This window comes from Anolis sagrei, chromosome 6 (genome assembly GCF_037176765.1).
Source record: "Anolis sagrei isolate rAnoSag1 chromosome 6, rAnoSag1.mat, whole genome shotgun sequence".
NCBI lineage: Eukaryota > Metazoa > Chordata > Lepidosauria > Squamata > Dactyloidae > Anolis > Anolis sagrei.
In genome coordinates this window covers 54,839,413-54,858,815 of record NC_090026.1, presented here as the reverse complement: position 1 = coordinate 54,858,815, position 19,403 = coordinate 54,839,413, and the positions used below count along the sequence as shown (strand labels likewise).

The window sequence follows — 19,403 nt, the reverse complement described above, 5'->3', positions numbered from 1 at the left end:
TTATGTTAATCCCACAAATGAACATTACATTTTTATTTATATAGATTTAATTTTTAAATTCATTCACTAAATAAAATACAGTAAAACATACTGCAAACCTGTCCTATACAATTTTTCAGTGGTGAGACTGGCCCAACTGGTTGCTGAGAATACAGTCAACCTCCACATTCACTGGGGATAGAGGCACAAGATCCCCATGAAAATAAAATACCATGAATAAAGAAATGCTTCTTGGCAGGGGGTTGGGCTGGATGGCCCATGAGGTCTCTTCCAACTCTTTGATTCTATGATTCTATGAAATGGTTATGATTCAACCTGAGAGAATACCTCCCTAGAAATGTCTAGTTCTTCCAGCATGACTCTATGGTCAACTTCCATTAGAAGATGAATGTGGAATCTATAGCAGTGGTTCCTAGATTTTGGTTCTCCAGATGTTTTGGATTTCATCTCCTTCAATTCCCAACAGTTGCTAATTTCTGGGAGTTGAAATCAACAACACCTTGAAGACCAAAGGTTGGAAACCACTGATGTAGAGGAGTGGTTCTCAACCTGTTGGTCCCCAGATGTTTTGGCTGTCAACTCCCAGAAATCCTAAAAGCTGGTAAACTGGCTGGGATTTCTGGGAGTTGTAGGCCAAAACACCTGGGGATTCACAGGTTGAGAACCACTGGTCTAGAGATTCCTACTGAGGTGCTTTCCCTAGAAATCTCTAGGTCTCCCAGCAAGACTGGAAGAAGCTGACCACAGAACCCCACTGCAGGACTGAGAGATTCATAGAGATAACATTTAAAATTAAATCCAAGAATAATCAAATCTGCAAATATGGAGGGATGACTATATTCATATACTATATTCATGACTATATTCATATACTTAGAGAAAATTCATATACTTAGAGAAACATTAACAACCTCAGATATGCAGATGATACCACTCTGATGGCGGAAAGCGAGGAGGAGCTGAGGAGCCTTCTAATCAAGGTGAAAGAAGAAAGCGCAAAAGCTGGGTTGCAGCTAAACGTCAAAAAACCCAAGATTATGGCAACAAGAATGATTGACAACTGGGAAATAGAGGGAGAAAATGTGGAGGCCGTGACAGACTTTGTATTTCTAGGTGCAAAGATTACTACAGATGCAGACTGTAGCCAGGAAATCAGAAGATGCTTACTTCTTGGGAGGAGAGCAATGTCCAGTCTCGATAAAATCGTAAAGAGTAGAGACATCACACTGGCAACAAAGATCCGCCTAGTCAAAGCCATGGTCTTCCCTGTAGTAACCTACGGATGAGAGAGCTGGACCTAAGGGAAGGCTGAGCGAAGGAAGATCGATGCTTTTGAACTGTGGTGCTGGCAGAAAGTGCTGAGAGTGCCTTGGACTGCAAGAAGATCCAACCAGTCCATCCTCCAGGAAATAAAGCCCGACTGCTCACTGGAGGGAAGGATACTAGAGAGAAAGTTGAAGTACTTTGGCCACATCATGAGGAGACAGCAAAGCCTGGAGAAGACAATTATGCTGGGGAAGGTGGAAGGTAAAAGGAAGAGGGGCCGACCAAGGGCAAGATGGATGGATGGCATCCTTGAAGTGACTGGACTGACCTTGAGGGAGCTGGGGGTGGTGACGGCTGACAGGGAGCTCTGGCGTGGGCTGGTCCATGAGGTCACGAAGAGTCGGAGATGACTGAACGAATGAACAACAACAACAGAGAAAATAAATATTACAAATGAGAAGACTTTTAATTTTAACACATTGCTCTTTATTTTATCCCTTTTACACAGTAAAAGTTTAGAAATGTCTAGGTTGTCTAGATTCTCTTACTGATCCTCTTGTAATGGATGTCACCCACACTCAAGATCTAGAAAGACACAAAAGATTAAACCATCAATATGGTTATATTCCACAAGGGTTTAATTTATGTTTTGAAGGGTTTCAAGGGTTTAATTTATGTTTTGAAAATCTCTACTTAATTTAATTGGACTATACACAAACTAATGGTAAAGTGCTTCGATTTACCAAAATTAGATACCAGAGCAAGTATCTAAACGGTTCTGGCCCGACCTACCTGTCCGAACGCGTCTCCTCCTATGAACCACTTAGGACATTAAGATCATCTGGGGAGGCCCTGCTCTTGATCCCGCCGGCTTCACAAGCACGCCTGACGGGGACGAGAGACAGGGCCTTCTCAGTGGTGGCCCCTCGGCTGTGGAACGCCCTTCCTGCAGATATTAGATCGACCCCCTCCTTGCTGGCATTCCGGAGGAAAGTAAAGACCTGGCTGTTTGAACAGGCATTCGACTAAGCAGTGTGATTGATTGACTGACTATCGGAACACGGAATATCGGATAATGAGTTTGGACTCTGATTTCATTGATGAGACCTGATGGATTTGTTATATTGATGTAGTGATGTATTGATATTGATGTTTAATGATTTGTGATGCTATTGCTTTTAAATGCTTAATGATTTTGTATTGTGTATACCTAAATTGTTGTAAACCGCTCTGAGTCGCCTAAGGGCTGGGAAGAGCAGTATACAAATAAAGTAAATAAATAAATCAGTTGATTACGATAATCAACAATTTCTCAATCTGCCTCCTTTCCCTTTATTAATTTTGAAAATAAATAATCAGCTTTATACATATTGAGGGTAGGTGAAGTACATATTCATGCAATAGCGACTTCCTGACTGTGAGAGCCGTTCAGCAGTGGAACTCTCTGCCCCGGAGTGTGGTGGAGGCTCCTTCTTTGGAAGCTTTTAAACAGAGGCTGGATGGCCATCTGTCAGGGGTAATTTGAATGCAATATTCCTGCTTCTTGGCAGGGGGTTGGACTGGATGGCCCATGAGGTCTCTTCCAACGGTTTGATTCTATGATTCTATGTTTGTAGCATGAGTACATCAGGGACATCATCCCCTTTCAACCTTTGTAATAGAAGACCACAGTGAAGACCCAGAAAGTCACCTATATTTAAGACCAACCACTCAAAGTGTTCTTACATTAACGATGGTGTCTCCATTTAGTTCAGTTACAGATGTCATGTTCTTCATCTTTGCCACCATTTTATTGTCTCCTTCCATGTGGACAACAGCCTGTGGGAGAAGGAAAGTGAAGTACCCCAGTTCAAATGTCTGCATGTAAAAAAACTTGAAAAATAATAATTCCCACATGGAGTGTAAGAATTAAAAAATAGACTTCTATATGATATGGGGCAAACATATCAATGTGGCTGAGAGATAGAAAATGAGAGAAATGGGTGTGTTTAAAATATTATTATTATTATTATTATTATTATTATTATTATCTTTATTTGTACCCCGCTAGCATCTCCCGAAGGACTCGATGCGGCTTACACAGGCCGAAGCCTCAAAACACAGTACAGTAGAAACATAACACAACAATACAAAGCAAATCAAACAATAAGCAAAAAATGGCGATACTTCAAGACATTATTAAAACTGGTTCGGCCGGCGCAATGGGGTACCAGGGTTAAAAGTGCTGAAATGGTAGGAGGCACGTCGGATTAAAAGTGCGGTGTGCAGCAGCGATTAGTTATGTTAAAGTGCTACTAGGACTTGGGTGGGAATTCCTAGTCTGAAAAGGCACAACGGAACAGCCAAGTTTTTAAATTCCTTCTGAAGACAGCTAGAGTAGGGGCCTGTCGGAGATCTTTTGGAAGGGCGTTCCAAAGTCGGGGGGCCGCTACAGAGAAGGCCCTGTCCCGTGTCCCCACCAAACGCGGGTTGACCTCTCTTGATAATGAGCCCCGGTTAGCATCCTGGCTGCTGCCCGCTGGACCAATTGAAGTTTCCGAGCCGTCTTCAAGGGCAGCCCCACGTAGAGCGCATTGCAGTAGTCCATTCTAGAGGTGACCAAGGCGTGGACCACCCCGGCCAGATCAGCCTTCACGAGGTATGGTCGCAGTTGGCGCACAAGTCTGAGTTGCGCAAAGGCCCTCCCGGATACCGCCGACACCTGAGCCTCAAGTGTAAGCGAAGAATCCAAGAGGACACCCAAACTGCGGACCCAAAATAGGGATCCTCAACCTTTTTAAACAGAGGGCCAGGTCACAGTCCCTCAAAGTGTTGGAGGGCCAGATTATAATTTGAAAAAAACTTTAATTCCTATGCACATGTCACATGTTTTATTTGTAGTACAAAAAACACTTAAAAACAATACAATAATTATTTTTTTTGTCATTTCAGGAGTGACTTGAGAAACTGCAAGTCGCTTCTGGTGTGAGAGAATTGACCGTCTGCAAGGAGACGCCCGGATGATTTGATGTTTTTATCATCCTTGTGGGAGGCTTCTCTCATGTCCCCGTATGAGGAGCTGGAGCTGATAGAGGGAGCTCACCCGCCTCTCCCCGGATTCGAACTCACTCCCTAAAGACATCAGACAGGCCCCAACTCTGGCAGTCTTCAGGAGGAGCTTGAAGACATGGCTGTTCCAGTGTGCCTTCCTGGAATAATGATCCCATAGCACTTTGTCCTCCAAAGCACTTTACATTTCTTTAGGTCTGCTCATATGCCCTTCCACAAACACCAGTATCACCTTTCGTCCATGTCCCAGCATTATTTCCAATTTTAACTCTACATTTGGCCTTCCCACTGTTTTTAATTGTGTGTTGTCTTATTGATAATGTTGTATATTTTATAGTCTATGTTTTTAATTGCTTGTATTGTTGTTATTATTGCTTGTATTGTTGTGTTTGGGCTCGGCCTCATGTAAGCTGCACCGAGTCCCTTGGGGAGATGGTAGCAGGGTACAAATAAAGTATGATGATGATGATTATCATCATCTGGGGAGCGTGCTTGCTCCATCCATGTTCAACATCTATACAAATGACCAGCCACTGCCAGAAGGGTCAGAGAGTTTCATCTATGCTGATGACCGTGCCATTACTGCTCAAGCAAGGAGCTTTGAGTTGGTAGAACAGAAGCTTTCCGAAGCTCTAGGTGCTCTTACTGCGTATTACAGGGAAAACCAGCTGATCCCTAACCCATCTAAAACACAGACATGTGCCTTTCATCTCAAGAACAGAGAAGCATCCCGAGCTCTGAAGATCACCTGGGAAGGAATCCCACTGGAGCATTGCAGCACATCCAAATACCTGGGAGTCACTCTGGACCGTGCTCTTACCTACAAGAAGCACTGCCTGAACATCAAGCAAAAAGTGGGTGTTAGAAACAATATCATACGAAAGCTGACTGGCACAACCTGGGGATCACAACCAGATACAGTGAAGACATCTGCCCTTGCGCTGTGCTACTCTGCTGCTGAGTATGCATGCCCAGTGTGGAACACATCTCACCACACTAAAACAGTGGATGTGGCTCTTAATGAGACATGCCGCATAATCACGGGGTGTCTGCGCCCTACACCACTGGAGAAATTACACTGCTTAGCCGGTATTGCACCACCTGACATCTGCCGGGAATAGTGAAAGGACCAAGGCAGTGACATCTCCAGCTCATCCCCTGTTTGGGTATCAGCCAGCACGCCAACGACTTAAATCTAGACATAGTTTTCTAAGATCTACAGAGACACTCGCTGGAACACCTCAGCAAGCGAGAGTCCAAAAGTGGCAGGCCCAAACCCAGCACCTCAACCAATGGCTGATACCCAATGAGAGACTCCCTCCTGGGCACACAGAAGACTGGGCGACTTGGAAGGCACTGAACAGACTGCGCTCTGGCACCACGAGATGCAGAGCCAACCTTCAGAAATGGGGTACAAAGTGGAATCCTCGGCATGCGAGTGTGGAGAAAAGCAAACCACTGACCACCTGCTGCAATGCAACCTGAGCCCTGCCACATGCACCATGGAGGACCTTCTTGCAGCAACACCGGAAGCACTCCAAGTGGCCAGATACTGGTCAAAGGACATTTAATCAACTACCAAACTCACAAGATGTGTATTTTTCTGTCTGTTTGCTTTGTTCTGTTAGAAATGTAATATATAATGGACTGGTTGCTCTGACACGACAAATAAATAAATATCATCTGAGCATTCTTGCTCTAAGAATAACTTCTTGTTCTGAGAACCAAGTTATACAATTAATCCAAATCATGTAGCCTACCTTCATCTTCTCTCCTGTTGGAGTGGTAAGCTCAGTTTCTTCTCCAATTGTAAACTCATTAACCAGCACTTTACCACCAGTTGTAACCGTGATCTTGAACTTATTGCCATCTTGTTCGATTTCAGAAATGCTCTTCACATCCTTGCCCTTTTCAATCAATTCATCAGAAAGACCTGGACAGAAATAAAAACAGATATAAGAGCATACAAACCTAATGTGGAAACCCTCCAGAGAAGTGGGCCTTGAAATAAAATGAGATTGGCTCCAGGAGGGGAAAAAATTACATCTTTGACAATGGAAAATGGGGGGAAAGAGGCTGGAAATCAAGTAAATAACATTGAAAAGTAAGCCCTATGAGGAGCGGCTTAAGGAGCTGGGCATGTTTAGCCTGAAGAAGAGAAGGCTGAGAGGAGATATGATAGCCATGTATAAATATGTGAGAGGAGGCCACAGGGAGGAGGGAGCAAGCTTGTTTTCTGCTTCCTTGGAGACTAGGACGCGGAACAATGGCTTCAAACTACAAAAGAGGAGATTCCATCTGAACATGAGGAAGAACTTCCTGACTGTCAGAGCCGTTCAGCAGTGGAACTCTCTGCCCCGGAGTGTGATGGAGGCTCCTTCTTTGGAAGCTTTTAAGCAGAGGCTGGATGGCCATCTGTCAGGGGTGATTTGAATGCAATATTCCTGCTTCTTGGGAGGGGGTTGGACTGGATGGCCCATGAGGTCTCTTCCAACTCTGATTCTATGACTCTAAGTGGGTATACAGATATCAATCCCATGTTTACTATGGCTGGTAATCAGGGCACCATCTTGTTTTATATCTATGTGCTTGAAGTATGCCATGTTTATCGATAAAAAGATAAAATTCAGAAATGTGCATAGCTGAAAATGCAAGCAGGCTCACTTTCATCAGTAGAAATAGGCACCTTAAATGTGAATAAAATATATATTCATTTTGAAAAAATTGCACCAAAAAGCACAACATTCAGGTTGCAAAATGCACAAAACATATTGCAATCTAAAGCAGAGCTAAGAACTGGCAAGCATACAAATGGGATTTGGAGGAACAAGGAAATGAAGATTGAAATTCTCAGTTCCTAAAGAGTGAAATCCCTTTAAGAAGCATAATTTTTAAACAATTTCTTGCTGCTGAAGTCACACTATACTGCCTTCAGTGATATTAATTTTTTTTAAAATTTTAGTTGGGCTGTTGTAGGTTTTTTCAGGCTATATGGCCATGTTCTAGAGCAGGGGTCCTCAAACTTTTTTAACTGGGGGCCAGTTCACTGTCCCTCAGACCGTTGGAGGGCCGGACTATATATTTTTTTAAAAAATCAATAAAAAAATTCCTATGCACATTGCACATATCTTATTCTGCTGTGTGGAAGGGCCCTTAGAGGGGGTTCTTTCTAGCCCTCTTTAGGCAGTAATTCCAGGAGCAGATAATGGGAAATCTTCCTATTTCTAGTCTGAACAAAATCTGGCTACCAGTATTTAAAAAAACTCTAAAATTATAACTGTAAATAAAGAACAACACTCAAACACAGGGGAACTCCAGACAAGAAACAATCGGGGCCAGCTAATCACCTCTCAACAAAGGATTTCCCCTAAAAACTGGCAGGCTATGAAATGGTAATCAAGGTGGCCATTGAAACATTCATACCTACCTCCAACAGACAAGAGTTCTTTCTCCCACCCTGCATCTTCCACTATTTTCCTAGCTAAAGGTTTTCCCCTGACATGAAGTCCAGTCGTGTCTGACTCTGGGGTGTGGTGCTCATCTGCATTTCTAAGTCGAAGAGCCGGCGTTGTCCGTAGACACCTCCAAGGTCATGTGGCCGGCATGACTGCATGGAGCGCTGGGGCAGCCTCCCTTGGCTGGCTCATGCTGCCCATTGGGCCTGTCAAGGGAGGAGCAGCCCCGCGTGGCCTACTCGCAAGGTGCTTTACGCACGAGTAGGCCACGCGAAGCAGCTGCCCTTGGCTGGCTCATGCTGCCCATCGGGCCTGACGGATAGCGTTAGCCTGCCAAGGGAGGAGCAGCCCCACGCGGACTACTCAAGCGTAAAGCACCTCGCGAGGTGCTTTACGCGTGATTAGGCCACGCGGAGCAGCTGCCCTTGGCTGGCTCACGCTATCCGTCAGGCCCGATGGGCAGCATGAGCCAGCCAAGGGCAGCTCATGCTGAGTGATGGTCGCTCCTTGGGTTAATAGGTGTTTTGCTGCCAAATTTGATGGCAGCGTGAGTCAGCCAAGGGAGGGGCACTATGTGTGTGGGGGGCGCTCCTCCTCCGCGGGCCGGATATGTGCCCTTGGTGGGCCGGAGGTGGCCCGCGGGCCATAGTTTGGGGACCCCTGTTCTAGAGGCATTCTCTCCTTTTTAAAAATTTGTTTAGTTTTTAGAGCTCACTGAGAGCACACTTGCTTGTCGCAAACAAGGCTAAGATGAACAGGATTACCCTCCATTATATTTCTGAGTGTCTTTTAATATTGAAAAGAAACACTGAACTTTCCTTATTCAACTTTGAATATTATTATTCATCTATATCAGGGGTCCTCAAACTATGGCCCGGGTGCCGGATACAGCCCTCCAAGGTCATTTACCTGGCCCTCACTCAGGTTCAACCTAAGTCTGTAACAGCTTGAAAACACACAACAACAACAACAAATCCTATCTCATCAGCCAAAAACAGGCCCACACTTCACATTGAAATACTAATAATATTTGTTAAAATTGTTCATTTTAATTATTGTATTGTTTTTAAGTGTTTTCCAAACTACAAATAAGATATGTGCAGTGTACATAGGAATTCATTCATGTTTTTTTCAAATTATAATCCGGCCCTCCAACAGTTTGCGGGACTGTGACTGGGACTGGCCAACTGTTTAAAAAGTTTGAGGACCCCTGATCTATATAAATAAAAATGTAATGTTAGTTTGTGGGATTAACAGAACTCAAAAACCACTGGACGAATTGACACCAAATTTGGACACAAGACACCTAACAACCCAATGTATGTCCTTCACTCAAAAAAATTGATTTTGTCATTTGGGAGTTGTAGTTGCTGGGATTTATAGTTCACCTACAATCAAAGAACATTCTGAACCCCATCACCGATGGAATTGAACCAAACTTGGCACACAGTTCTCCTATGACCAACAGAAAATACTGGAAGGGTTTGGTGGGTAGTGTCTTTTGGTTTTGGAGTTGTAGTTCACCTACAATCAAAGAGCATTCTGAACGCCACCCATTATGGAACTGAACCAAACGTGGCATACAGGACTCCCATGATCAACAGAAAACACTAGAAGGGTTTGGTGGGCATTGACCTTGAGTTTGGGAGTTGTAGTTCACCTACATCCAGAGTTCACTGTGGATTCAAACAATGATGGATCTGGACCAAACTCTACACGAATATTCAATATGCCCAAATGTGAACACTGGTAGAGTTTGGGGAAAATAGAAACTTGAAATTTGGGAGTTGTAGTTGCTGGGATTTATAGTTCACCTACAATCAAAGAACATTCTGAACCCCACCAACGATGGAATTGAACCAAACTTGCCACACAGTTCTCCCATGACCAATAGAAAATACTGGAGGGGTTTGGTGGGCAGTGTCCTTTGGTTTTGAAGTTGTAGTTCACCTACATCCAGAGATCACTGTGGACTCAAACAATGATGGATCTGGACCAAACTCTACACGAATACTCAATATGCCCAAATGTGAACACTGGTGAAGTTTGGGGAAAATAGAATCTTGACATTTGGGAGTTGTAGTTGCTGGGATTTATAGTTCATCTATAATCAAAGAACATTCTGAACCCTACCCATTATGGAACTGAACCAAACGTGGCACACAGGACTCCCATGATCAACAGAAAACACTAGAAGGGTTTGGTGGACATTGACCTTGAGTTTGGGAGTTGTAGTTCACCTACATCCAGAGTTCACTGTGGACTCAAACAATGATGGATCTGGACCAAACTCTACACGAATACTCAATATGCCCAAATGTGAACACTGGTGAAGTTTGGGGGAAATAGAATCTTGACATTTGGGAATTGTAGTTGCTGGGATTTATAGTTCACCTAAAATCACAGAGCATTCTGAACCCCACCAATGATAGAATTGGGCCAGACCTCCCACACAGAACCCTCATGTGGGCCACAGCAGCGTGTGGCAGGGGACGGCTAGTTTAAAATAAAGCAATATAATTTCAAATGAAATTAAATATGACCAGCTTCAAGCATCTTTGGGAATAAGTGCCCTTAGCCACTATATGACATTTACAGTAACAGTGTGATCCTATATATACACAGGCATATACAGAGCTTTAACATCTTATCTCTTAAACGACAACTTCCAGAATCTGTAAGGTTTGCAGTTCCTGCATATCCAGAGGCGGTCCTAGGTAATTTTCAATGGTAAGCAAACAGTATTTTGCCCCCCTCCCCCCCCCCCCCAACCAATCACTGATATATATTTTCTGTTCGTCGTGGGATTTCTGTGTGCCGTATTTGGTTCAATTCCATCATTGGTGGAGTTCAGAATGCTCTTTGATTTTAGGTGAACTATACATCCCAGTAACTACAACTCACATATGTCAAGGGCTATTTTCCCTCAAGAGCGCCCCTGGGCAAAATCAACTATACTGCAAATGCTTACTTTGCATAATGGATTGAGCCGCCCCTGTGCATATCCATGATTCAGAATTAAGACTGAAGCCAATGGGGCTTACTCTAAGACAGTGTTTCTCAACCTGGGGGTCGGGACCCCCATGGGGGTCGCGATGGGGTGTCAGAGGGGTCGCCAAAGACCATGAGAAAACATAGTATTTTCTGTTGGCCATGGGGGTTCTGTGTGGAAAGTTTGGTCCAATTCTATCGGTGGGGTTCAGAATGCTATTTTATTGCGGGTGAACTATAAATCCCAACAATTACAACTCCCAAATGGGAAGGCCTATTTTCTCCAAACTCTACCAGTGTTCACATTTGGGCATATTGAGTATGTGTGCCAAGTTTGATCCAGATCCATCATTGCTTGAGTCCACAGTGTTCCCTGGATGTAGGTGAACTACAACTCCAAAAAACTCAAGGTCAATGTCCACCAGACCTTCCCAGTATTTTCTCTTGGTCATGGGAATTCTGTGTGCCCAGTTTGATTCAATTCCATCATTGGTGAAGTTCAGAAGGCTCTTTGATTTTAGGTGAACTATAAATCCCAGCAACTCCAGCATTACCAAATGACCAAATCAATCACCCCCAACCTCACCAGTATTCAAATTTGGGAGTATTGGGTATTTGTGCCAAATTTGGTCCAGTGACTGAAAATACATCCTGCATATCAGATATTTAGATTACCATTCATAACAGTAGCAAAATTACAGTTATGAAGTAGCAACGAAAATAATATTATGGTTGGGGGTCACCACAACATGAGGACCTGTACTAAGGGGTCGCGGCGTTAGGAAGGTTGAGAACCACTGCTCTAAGATTACAGTCATTCCCACTTTGGGTTTATTGCACTAACACCACAGATTTTTATAGAAGTAATTAATACTACTATAATGTGTAGGAAAAATAAAAATACGTACTGTATTGGTATTTCATAGCACATTGTAAATTGCTACCAGTAGAAAAATTAGTATGAACTGGGCAACATCAGGTAAGAGCCCAATATTTAAGTTGTGTACTAAAACAAAGTAACATGACCTCCCGACTACATTTTTACTACTTAGTATTTAATTTCAACACTTTTAAATAGACTGAAAAATAGAATCAACTCTAATAGGAAGGGAAGAAAAATTAAAAACAAGCACAACTGTTTATCATTTATAATAATAATTTATCACTCATAAAAAAAACCTCTTACCAATTGCTTTCATGAATTGCTCAAAGTTTTCATGAGTTTGGAGTTCATACTTTCCAGGGAAGCTCATTTTAGTAATAATCTCTTGATGCTCAACAGTAAAGGAGACTGTTTTAAGGGAAGGCAAACTTCCTTTTTATAAGAAACTCTTGCCTTGGAAATTGGTCAGAGGTTGCATGATCTCACTCCTTTATGGCTCTGCCCAAACATTAACTCTGTGGCTGATAGACATTATCACTCAACTAGCCCCAAGTTAAAGTCACATTTTTGTTGCTATAAAACTGTATGATCAAGTAACCACATGAAGATGTGGAAAGGATCTCTACATCTTTAATAGTAGTTGGGAAAGTGATACAAGCTACACCTCGCATGACAAGCGAAACCTGCTGAACTTCCCTCTTCTACACAATTATTAAAGGAATAGGAGCTCGATCCTCGGTTTGATGTGGTCCCATTTGGCTCTTAAGTTTGATCTTCCAAGCTTTGGCTGAGTAATCAAAACTTGGAAAGCATGGAGAAGTATATATATTATCTTGTATCCTATGTAGACATTTCTTGTTTGCTACACTCCTTGATAAATGATAATAATCTCACCTCACTACCTCTGAGGATGCTTGCCATAGATGCAGGCGAAACGTCAGGAGAGAATGCCTCTAGACCAGGGGTCCTCAAACTTTTTAAACAGAGGGCCAGGTCACAATCCCTCAAACTGTTGGAGGGCCGGATTATAATTTGTAAAAAAGAAAAGAAAAAAGGAATGAATTCATGTACACACTGCACATATCTTATTTGTAGTGCAATAACCACTTTTATACAATACAATAATTAAAATGAAGAACAATTTCAACAAATATGAAATTATTAGTATTTCAATGGGAAGTGTGAGCCTACTTTTAGTTGATGAGATAGGATTGTTGTTGTTGTTGTTGTTGTTGTTGTTGTTGTGTGCTTTCAAGTTGTTTCAGACTTAGGTTGACCCTGAGCGAGGGCCGGGTAAATGGCCTTGGAGGGCCGCATCCGGCCCTCGGGTCATAGTTTGAGGACCCCTGCTCTAGACTATGGCCATACAGCCCGAAAAAAAACCTACAACAACCCAGTGATTCTGGCCATGAAAGCCTTCGACGATAATAATCTCCTTGGTAAATGAGTCTCCTTATTGTAGAGAAAAGTGGGGTATAAATAAACATAATAATAATAGTAGTAGTAGTAGTAGTAGTAGTAAACTGCTTCAAGTGCAAAAGACAAAGAGGGAATACTGTAAAAACACAATCCGGAGCAGAAGAGAAAACTGGCAAAAGAAGGCACTCCATGGACAGTTTCTGGGAAAAATTGAGAGCCAAATTGACAAAGAAGAAACATGGCTGTGGCTCACAAATGGAACTCAGAAAAAGGAGACAAAGGAGGGCCTGATTTTGGCGGCCCAAGAACAAGCCATTCGAACCAATGCCATTAAAGCCAGAATTGAAAAGTCGACAAGAGATCCCAAATGTAGACTCTGCAAGGAAGCAGATGAAACAATAGATCATATCCTCAGCTGCTGCAAGAAGATCGCGCAGACAGACTACAAGCAGAGACATAACACTGTTGCTCAGATGATTCATTGGAACTTGTGCTACAAATACCATCTGCCTGTGACAAAGAACTGGTGGGATCACAAGCCGGAAAGATTTGCAGAGAATTAACACGCCAAACTTCTCCGGGACCTTCGGATTCAGACAGAGTTTTGGAGCCTAATACTCCTGACATCACAATCGTGTTAAAAAACAAAGTATGGATTGTCGATGTTGCAATCCTAGGTGATAGCAGGATTGCAGAGAAATAACTGGAAAAGCTGACACAATATGAGGATTTAAAGATCGAACTGCAAAGACTCTGGCACAAGCCAGTAAAGTTGGTCCCAGTGGTGATTGGCACACTGGGTGCAGTGCCTAAAGACCTTGGCCTGCACTTAAACACAATCGGCGCTGACAAAATTACCATCTGCCAGCTGCAGAAGGCCACATTACTGGGATATGCACGCATTATTCGTAAATACATCACACAGTCCTAGACACTTGGAAAGTGTCCGACGTGTGATCCAATTCAACAGCCAGCAGTGTCTGCTGGGAAAATAGGGCAATGTAGCTTCAGCTTTAGAGAGAAGTTACATATTGTTGCATGCATGTCGATCCTGCAGAGGGTCTAGTTTTTTTTACAGATAAATCCTTACCTGTTTGGATGGCAATCTGAGTGCTTGTAATGGTAGCAAACACCAGTAGCAGTGTGAGGACACAAAAGGGAGTGGTTATCCTCCCAACAGTGTCTCATGGTATGGAGAATTTCTTCATCTGATGCTGTGGAGGTTCGCAGACGTTCATAGAGCTGCAATTGTGTAGAGAAACTGAAGATTCTCAGTTGCTAATTCTTTCATAGCTGATTGTACAGGACAGTGTACTTCGCTTTCTGTCTTTTTTTTATATCAAGAAATCAGAAGGGTTTTTTTCTATAAGAATGACTACAATGGCATGCATAGGTCATCCGTAACTGGAACCTAGCACATTCCCCCATTGCTGCCCAGATATGGATGGATTCCGCACATCATTTCGGAACCATTGGCAACCATCTTTGAGAGTTCTTGGAGAACAGGAGAAGTTCCAGCAGATTGGAAGAGGGCCAATGTGATCCCAATCTTCAAGAAGGGAAAAAAGGATGACCCAAACAACTACCGTCCGGTCAGCCTCACGTCGATACCAGGCAAGATTCTGGAAAAGATTGTTAAGGAAGTGGTCTGCAAACACTTAGAAACAAATGCGGTCATTGCTCATAGTCAACATGGATTTATCAAAAACAAGTCATGCCAGACTAATCTGATCTCTTTTTTCAATAGAGTTACAAGCTGGGTAGATGCGGGGAATGCCGTGGATGTAGCGTACCTGGATTTCAGTAAGGCCTTCGACAAGGTCCCCCATGACCTTCTGGCAAGGAAACTAGTCCAATGTGGGCTAGGCAAAACTACGGTGAGGTGGATCTGGAATTGGTTAAATGGACAAACCCAGAGGGTGCTCACTAATGCTTCCTCTTCATCCTGGAGAGAAGTGACAAGTGGAGTGCCGCAGGGTTCCGTCCTGGGCCCGGTCCTGTTCAACATCTTTATTAATGACTTAGATGAAGGGTTAGAAGGCATGATCATCAAGTTTGCAGACGACACCAAATTGGGAGGGATAGCCAATACTCCAGAGGACAGGAGCAGGATTCAAAACGATCTTGACAGATTAGATAGATGGGCGAAAATTAACAAAATGAAATTCAACAGTGACAAATGCAAGATACTCCACTTTGGCAGGAAAAACGAAATGCAAAGATACAGAATGGGGGATGCCTGGCTCGAGAGCAGTACGTGTGAAAAAGATCTTGGAATCCTCGTGGACAACAAGTTAAACATGAGCCAACAATGTGATGTGGCGGCAAAAAAAGCCAATGGGATTTTGGCCTGCATCAATAGGAGCATAGTGTCTAGATCTAAGGAAGTAATGCTACCCCTCTATTCTGCTTTGGTTAGACCACACCTGGAATATTGTGTCCAATTCTGGGCACCACAATTCAAGAGAGATATTGACAAGCTGGAATGTGTCCAGAGGAGAGCGACTAAAATGATAAAAGGTCTGGAGAACAAGCCCTATGAGGAGCGGCTTAAGGAGCTGGGCATGTTTAGCCTGAAGAAGAGAAGGCTGGGAGGGGATATGATAGCCATGTATAAATATGTGAGAGGAAGCCACAGGGAGGAGGGAGCAAGCTTGTTTTCTGCTTCCCTGGAGACTAGGACGCGGAACAATGGCTTCAAAGTACAAGAGAGAAGATTCCATCTGAACATGAGGAAGAACTTCCTGACCGTGAGAGCCGTTCAGCAGTGGAACTCTCTGCCCCGGAGTGTGGTGGAGGCTCCTTCTTTGGAAACTTTTAAACAGAGGCTGGATGGCCATCTGTCAGGGGTGATTTGAATGCAATATTCCTGCTTTTTGGCAGGGGGTTGGACTGGATGGCCCATGAGGTCTCTTCCAACTATTTGATTCTATGATTCTATGATTCTGTGATCACTAGAGTAATTCTTAAAAAGAAGTTTCCAAACTAGGCCTCATAATTTTTATTACCTTTATATGCATTCTGTGATCAAATTTAAACACAGTTGGCCCTCCAAGGATTCTGTATCTACAGATTCACACATCCACAGCTTGAAAACATTTTAACACCCCCCCCCTCCGCCAAGCAAATCTTGATTATGCCATCATTTTGCTATAATTACTATAATGGGATTTGAACATACATGGATTTTTGTATCCTGGGAAGGAGGGCTAAGCTTCACTCTATATTTTGATTTTGTGATGTTGAGCCCAGATGCCTGATGTTTGTAATACCTGTGGCCTTACTATGATCAAATGCTGATGATGTAGTCGCTCTCCATACAATGCTGCATGCATATAGCATTTATACTTATCACACTACTGCCATCCTTTTTATTTTTTGTGGAATTCTTTAAGAACAATTTTTAAGGTAAGTCCTGTTCTCAAAATTATATAAAACCAAGTTAAAACATGGTTTTTTGAGTAAGCGTTTACAAATGCAGAGTAACTGATATAGGAACTGGAATCACTTGACAATGGAATTGGACAATGTTCTTAACTAGAAGACGATAATGATGTTGGTTTTATTGATTATGTTGTGGTTTTTATATTATTTTTTAGCGTTTATTTTGTATTTTGATATTATTTGTACTGACTTGTTGTAAACTGCCTTGAGTCGCCGATAGGCTGAGAAAATTTATTTATTTATTTATTTATTTCAATTACTTCTACCCCGCCCTTCTCACCCCCGAGGGGGGACTCAGGGCGGCTTACAAACAAAGGCACAATTCGATGCCTAAATCAATAAGCAAACAACACATAAAAGCAATTTAAACGATTAACAAGTTAAATACATTAATACATAGTAAAATAGCAAAACAATCTCATGCTCAGTGTTCAGAGTCCGTTTATCCATTCCATTCCGTTCGCCCTTGTTTATCGTCAGATCTTTCCTTAGCTGCCGGAATGTCCAAAAGCTTGGTCCCATATCCAGGTCTTCGGTTTTTTCCTGAACGCCAAAAGGGAAGTCGCTGATCTAATCTCCCCGGGGAGTGAGTTCCACAGGTGAGGGGCCACCACTGAGAAGGCCCTGCTCCTCATCACCGCCAACCTCACTTGTGATAGTGGCGGGGTCGAGAGCAGGGCCTCCCCAGACGATCTTAAATTTCGAGATGGGATGTAGAGGGAGATCCGTTCGGACAAATACACTGGGCCGGAACCCTATAGGGTTTTGTAGGTCAAAACCAACACTTTGAATTGTGCTCGGAATTGGATCGGGGGGTGGTATGCTCCCTGTACGCCGCTCCGGTGAGCAATCTGGCTGCTTCTCGCTGGACTAGTTGAAGTTTCCGAGAAGTCTTCAAAGGCAACCCCACGTAGAGTGCGTTCCAGTAATCCAACTGGGATGTAACAAGAGTGTGGACCTCCGTGGCCAGATCTGACTTCCCAAGGTACGGGCGCAGCTGGCGCACAAGTTTTAATTGTGCGAAAGCTCTCCCAGCCACCGCCGAGACCTGGGGTTCCAGGCTCAGCGATGAGTCCAGGATCACTCCCAAGCTGCGAACCTGCATCTTCAGGGGGAGTGTAACCCCGTCTAACACAGGCTGTAACCCTATACCCTGTTCGGCCTTACGACTGACCAGTAGGACCTCTGTATACAAGTATAGGTAAAGATAAAGGTAAAGGTTGTCCCCTGACATTAAGTCCAGTCGTGTCCGACTCTGGGGTTGATGCTCATCTCCATCTCTAAGCCAAAGAACCGGTCCTGTCGGTAGACACCTCCAAGGTCATGTGGCCGGCATGACTGCATGGAACGCAATATTCCTGCTTCTTGGCAGGGGGTTGGACTGGATGGCCCATGAGGTCTCTTCCAACTCTTTGATTCTATGATTCTATGAAACCATATGCATCATAGTTACACCTGGGATCCTTTCTGAACTTGCAGTTTGTACCTTTCCACTAACCCCTGTGGTGACACACATCATCCCTTGAGAAACTCAGTATGAGGGATCTCCACCAGTGTGGTGGCACTGAAACCCAGAGAGTAAGGCCTTCCTCCAAACCATTAAGCGGATCTGTATATCCTGTTGAATATAGTGCGATGTAGTTCTGAGTAAACATACAAGACCTTGAAGATACATGTTCTGTCCCACCCATGTATCTAGGCTTCTGTAAGACTTCGTTTTAAAAGAGAATACACTTGCAGTGTGAAAAGAAGAGGAAAAAAAAACAGGCAAAGATACTATCTGATGGACAACGATGGGAAATGTCTCAAGGGGCTGCATTTCACTGACTCTCTAAGCCGGTTTTTTAAATGCTCCTCTGATTCATATCACCTTACTTTTCCTTTCCTATAAGCAGTTCTGCTGATATCCTTTTCCTCTAATAAGGCAGCAAGCAGAGCTTTTGGGAACGTGTGTAGGCGTAAGGATAATAGCTGAGAAAATAAGAGAAGCAGTATTTCCTTAAGCATGAGAGCAAGAAGAGGTGGAGGTCATTTGCTAAGCATGTGCTAGGTTGCCATGTGGAAAAGAGGGCAGTGCTGTTCTAGGGGATTGCAAAATGACTTACATCTGCTGAAATCCCCAGTTCTACACTAGTATTAAAGGTATACAACCCTGCCCAGGACTGGATCTATATTACTTAGACCTACTGCAGTCAGTGGTACAATTCAAGGTACGGTGGGCTGTTTGTATCTGCTGGGATTTGGTTCCAGGACCCTGCATGGATTCCAAAATCCCTGAATACTCAAGCCTCATTATATACCATGGAATAGTAAAATGATATCCATTATCTTCAAACTACAAGAAAGGAGATTCCATCTGAACATTAGGAAGAACTTCCTGACTGTGAGAGCCATTCAGCAGTGGAACTCTCTGCCCCGGAGTGTGGTGGAGGCTCCTTCTTTTAAACAGAGGCTGGATGGCCATCTGTCAGGGGTGCTTTGAATGCAATTTCCTGCTTCTTGGCAGTGGGTTGGACTGGATGGCCTGTGAGGTCTCTTCCAACTTTATGATTCTATGATTCTATTATCTGAAATGCACTGCACGACACAGTATATTTGAACTACTCCCAACAGTGTCTCATGGTATGGAGATCATGTCTCCTCTCAGCCTTCTCTTCTTCAAGCTAAACATGCCCAGCTCTTTAAGCCACTCCTCACAGGGCTTGTTCTCCAGACCCTTGATCATTTTAATCGCCCTCCTCTGGACACATTGCAGCTTGTCAATATCTCTCTTGAATTGTGATGCCCAGAATTGGACACAATATTCCAGGCGTGGTCTAACCAAAGCTGAATAGAGGGGTAGCATGACTTCCCTAGATCTAGACACTATGCTCCTATTGATGCAGGCCAAAATCCCA

The 19,403-nt window shown here is 43.4% G+C and overlaps 1 protein-coding gene across 1 annotated transcript; it reads right to left on the bottom strand.

Annotated features, from left to right (window-relative positions):
• Positions 1 to 1,750: 1,750 nt before the first annotated feature.
• FABP1 (fatty acid binding protein 1) lies at positions 1,751 to 12,123 on the bottom strand. Its single transcript, XM_060783167.2, has 4 exons — positions 11,947 to 12,123; positions 6,075 to 6,247; positions 2,992 to 3,084; positions 1,751 to 1,851 (listed from the first exon to the last, which is right to left on the bottom strand). Exons 1-4 carry the CDS (start codon positions 12,011 to 12,013, stop codon positions 1,801 to 1,803), a joined length of 384 nt encoding a protein of 127 aa, XP_060639150.2. The 5' UTR covers positions 12,014 to 12,123; the 3' UTR covers positions 1,751 to 1,800.
• Positions 12,124 to 19,403: the final 7,280 nt, after the last annotated feature.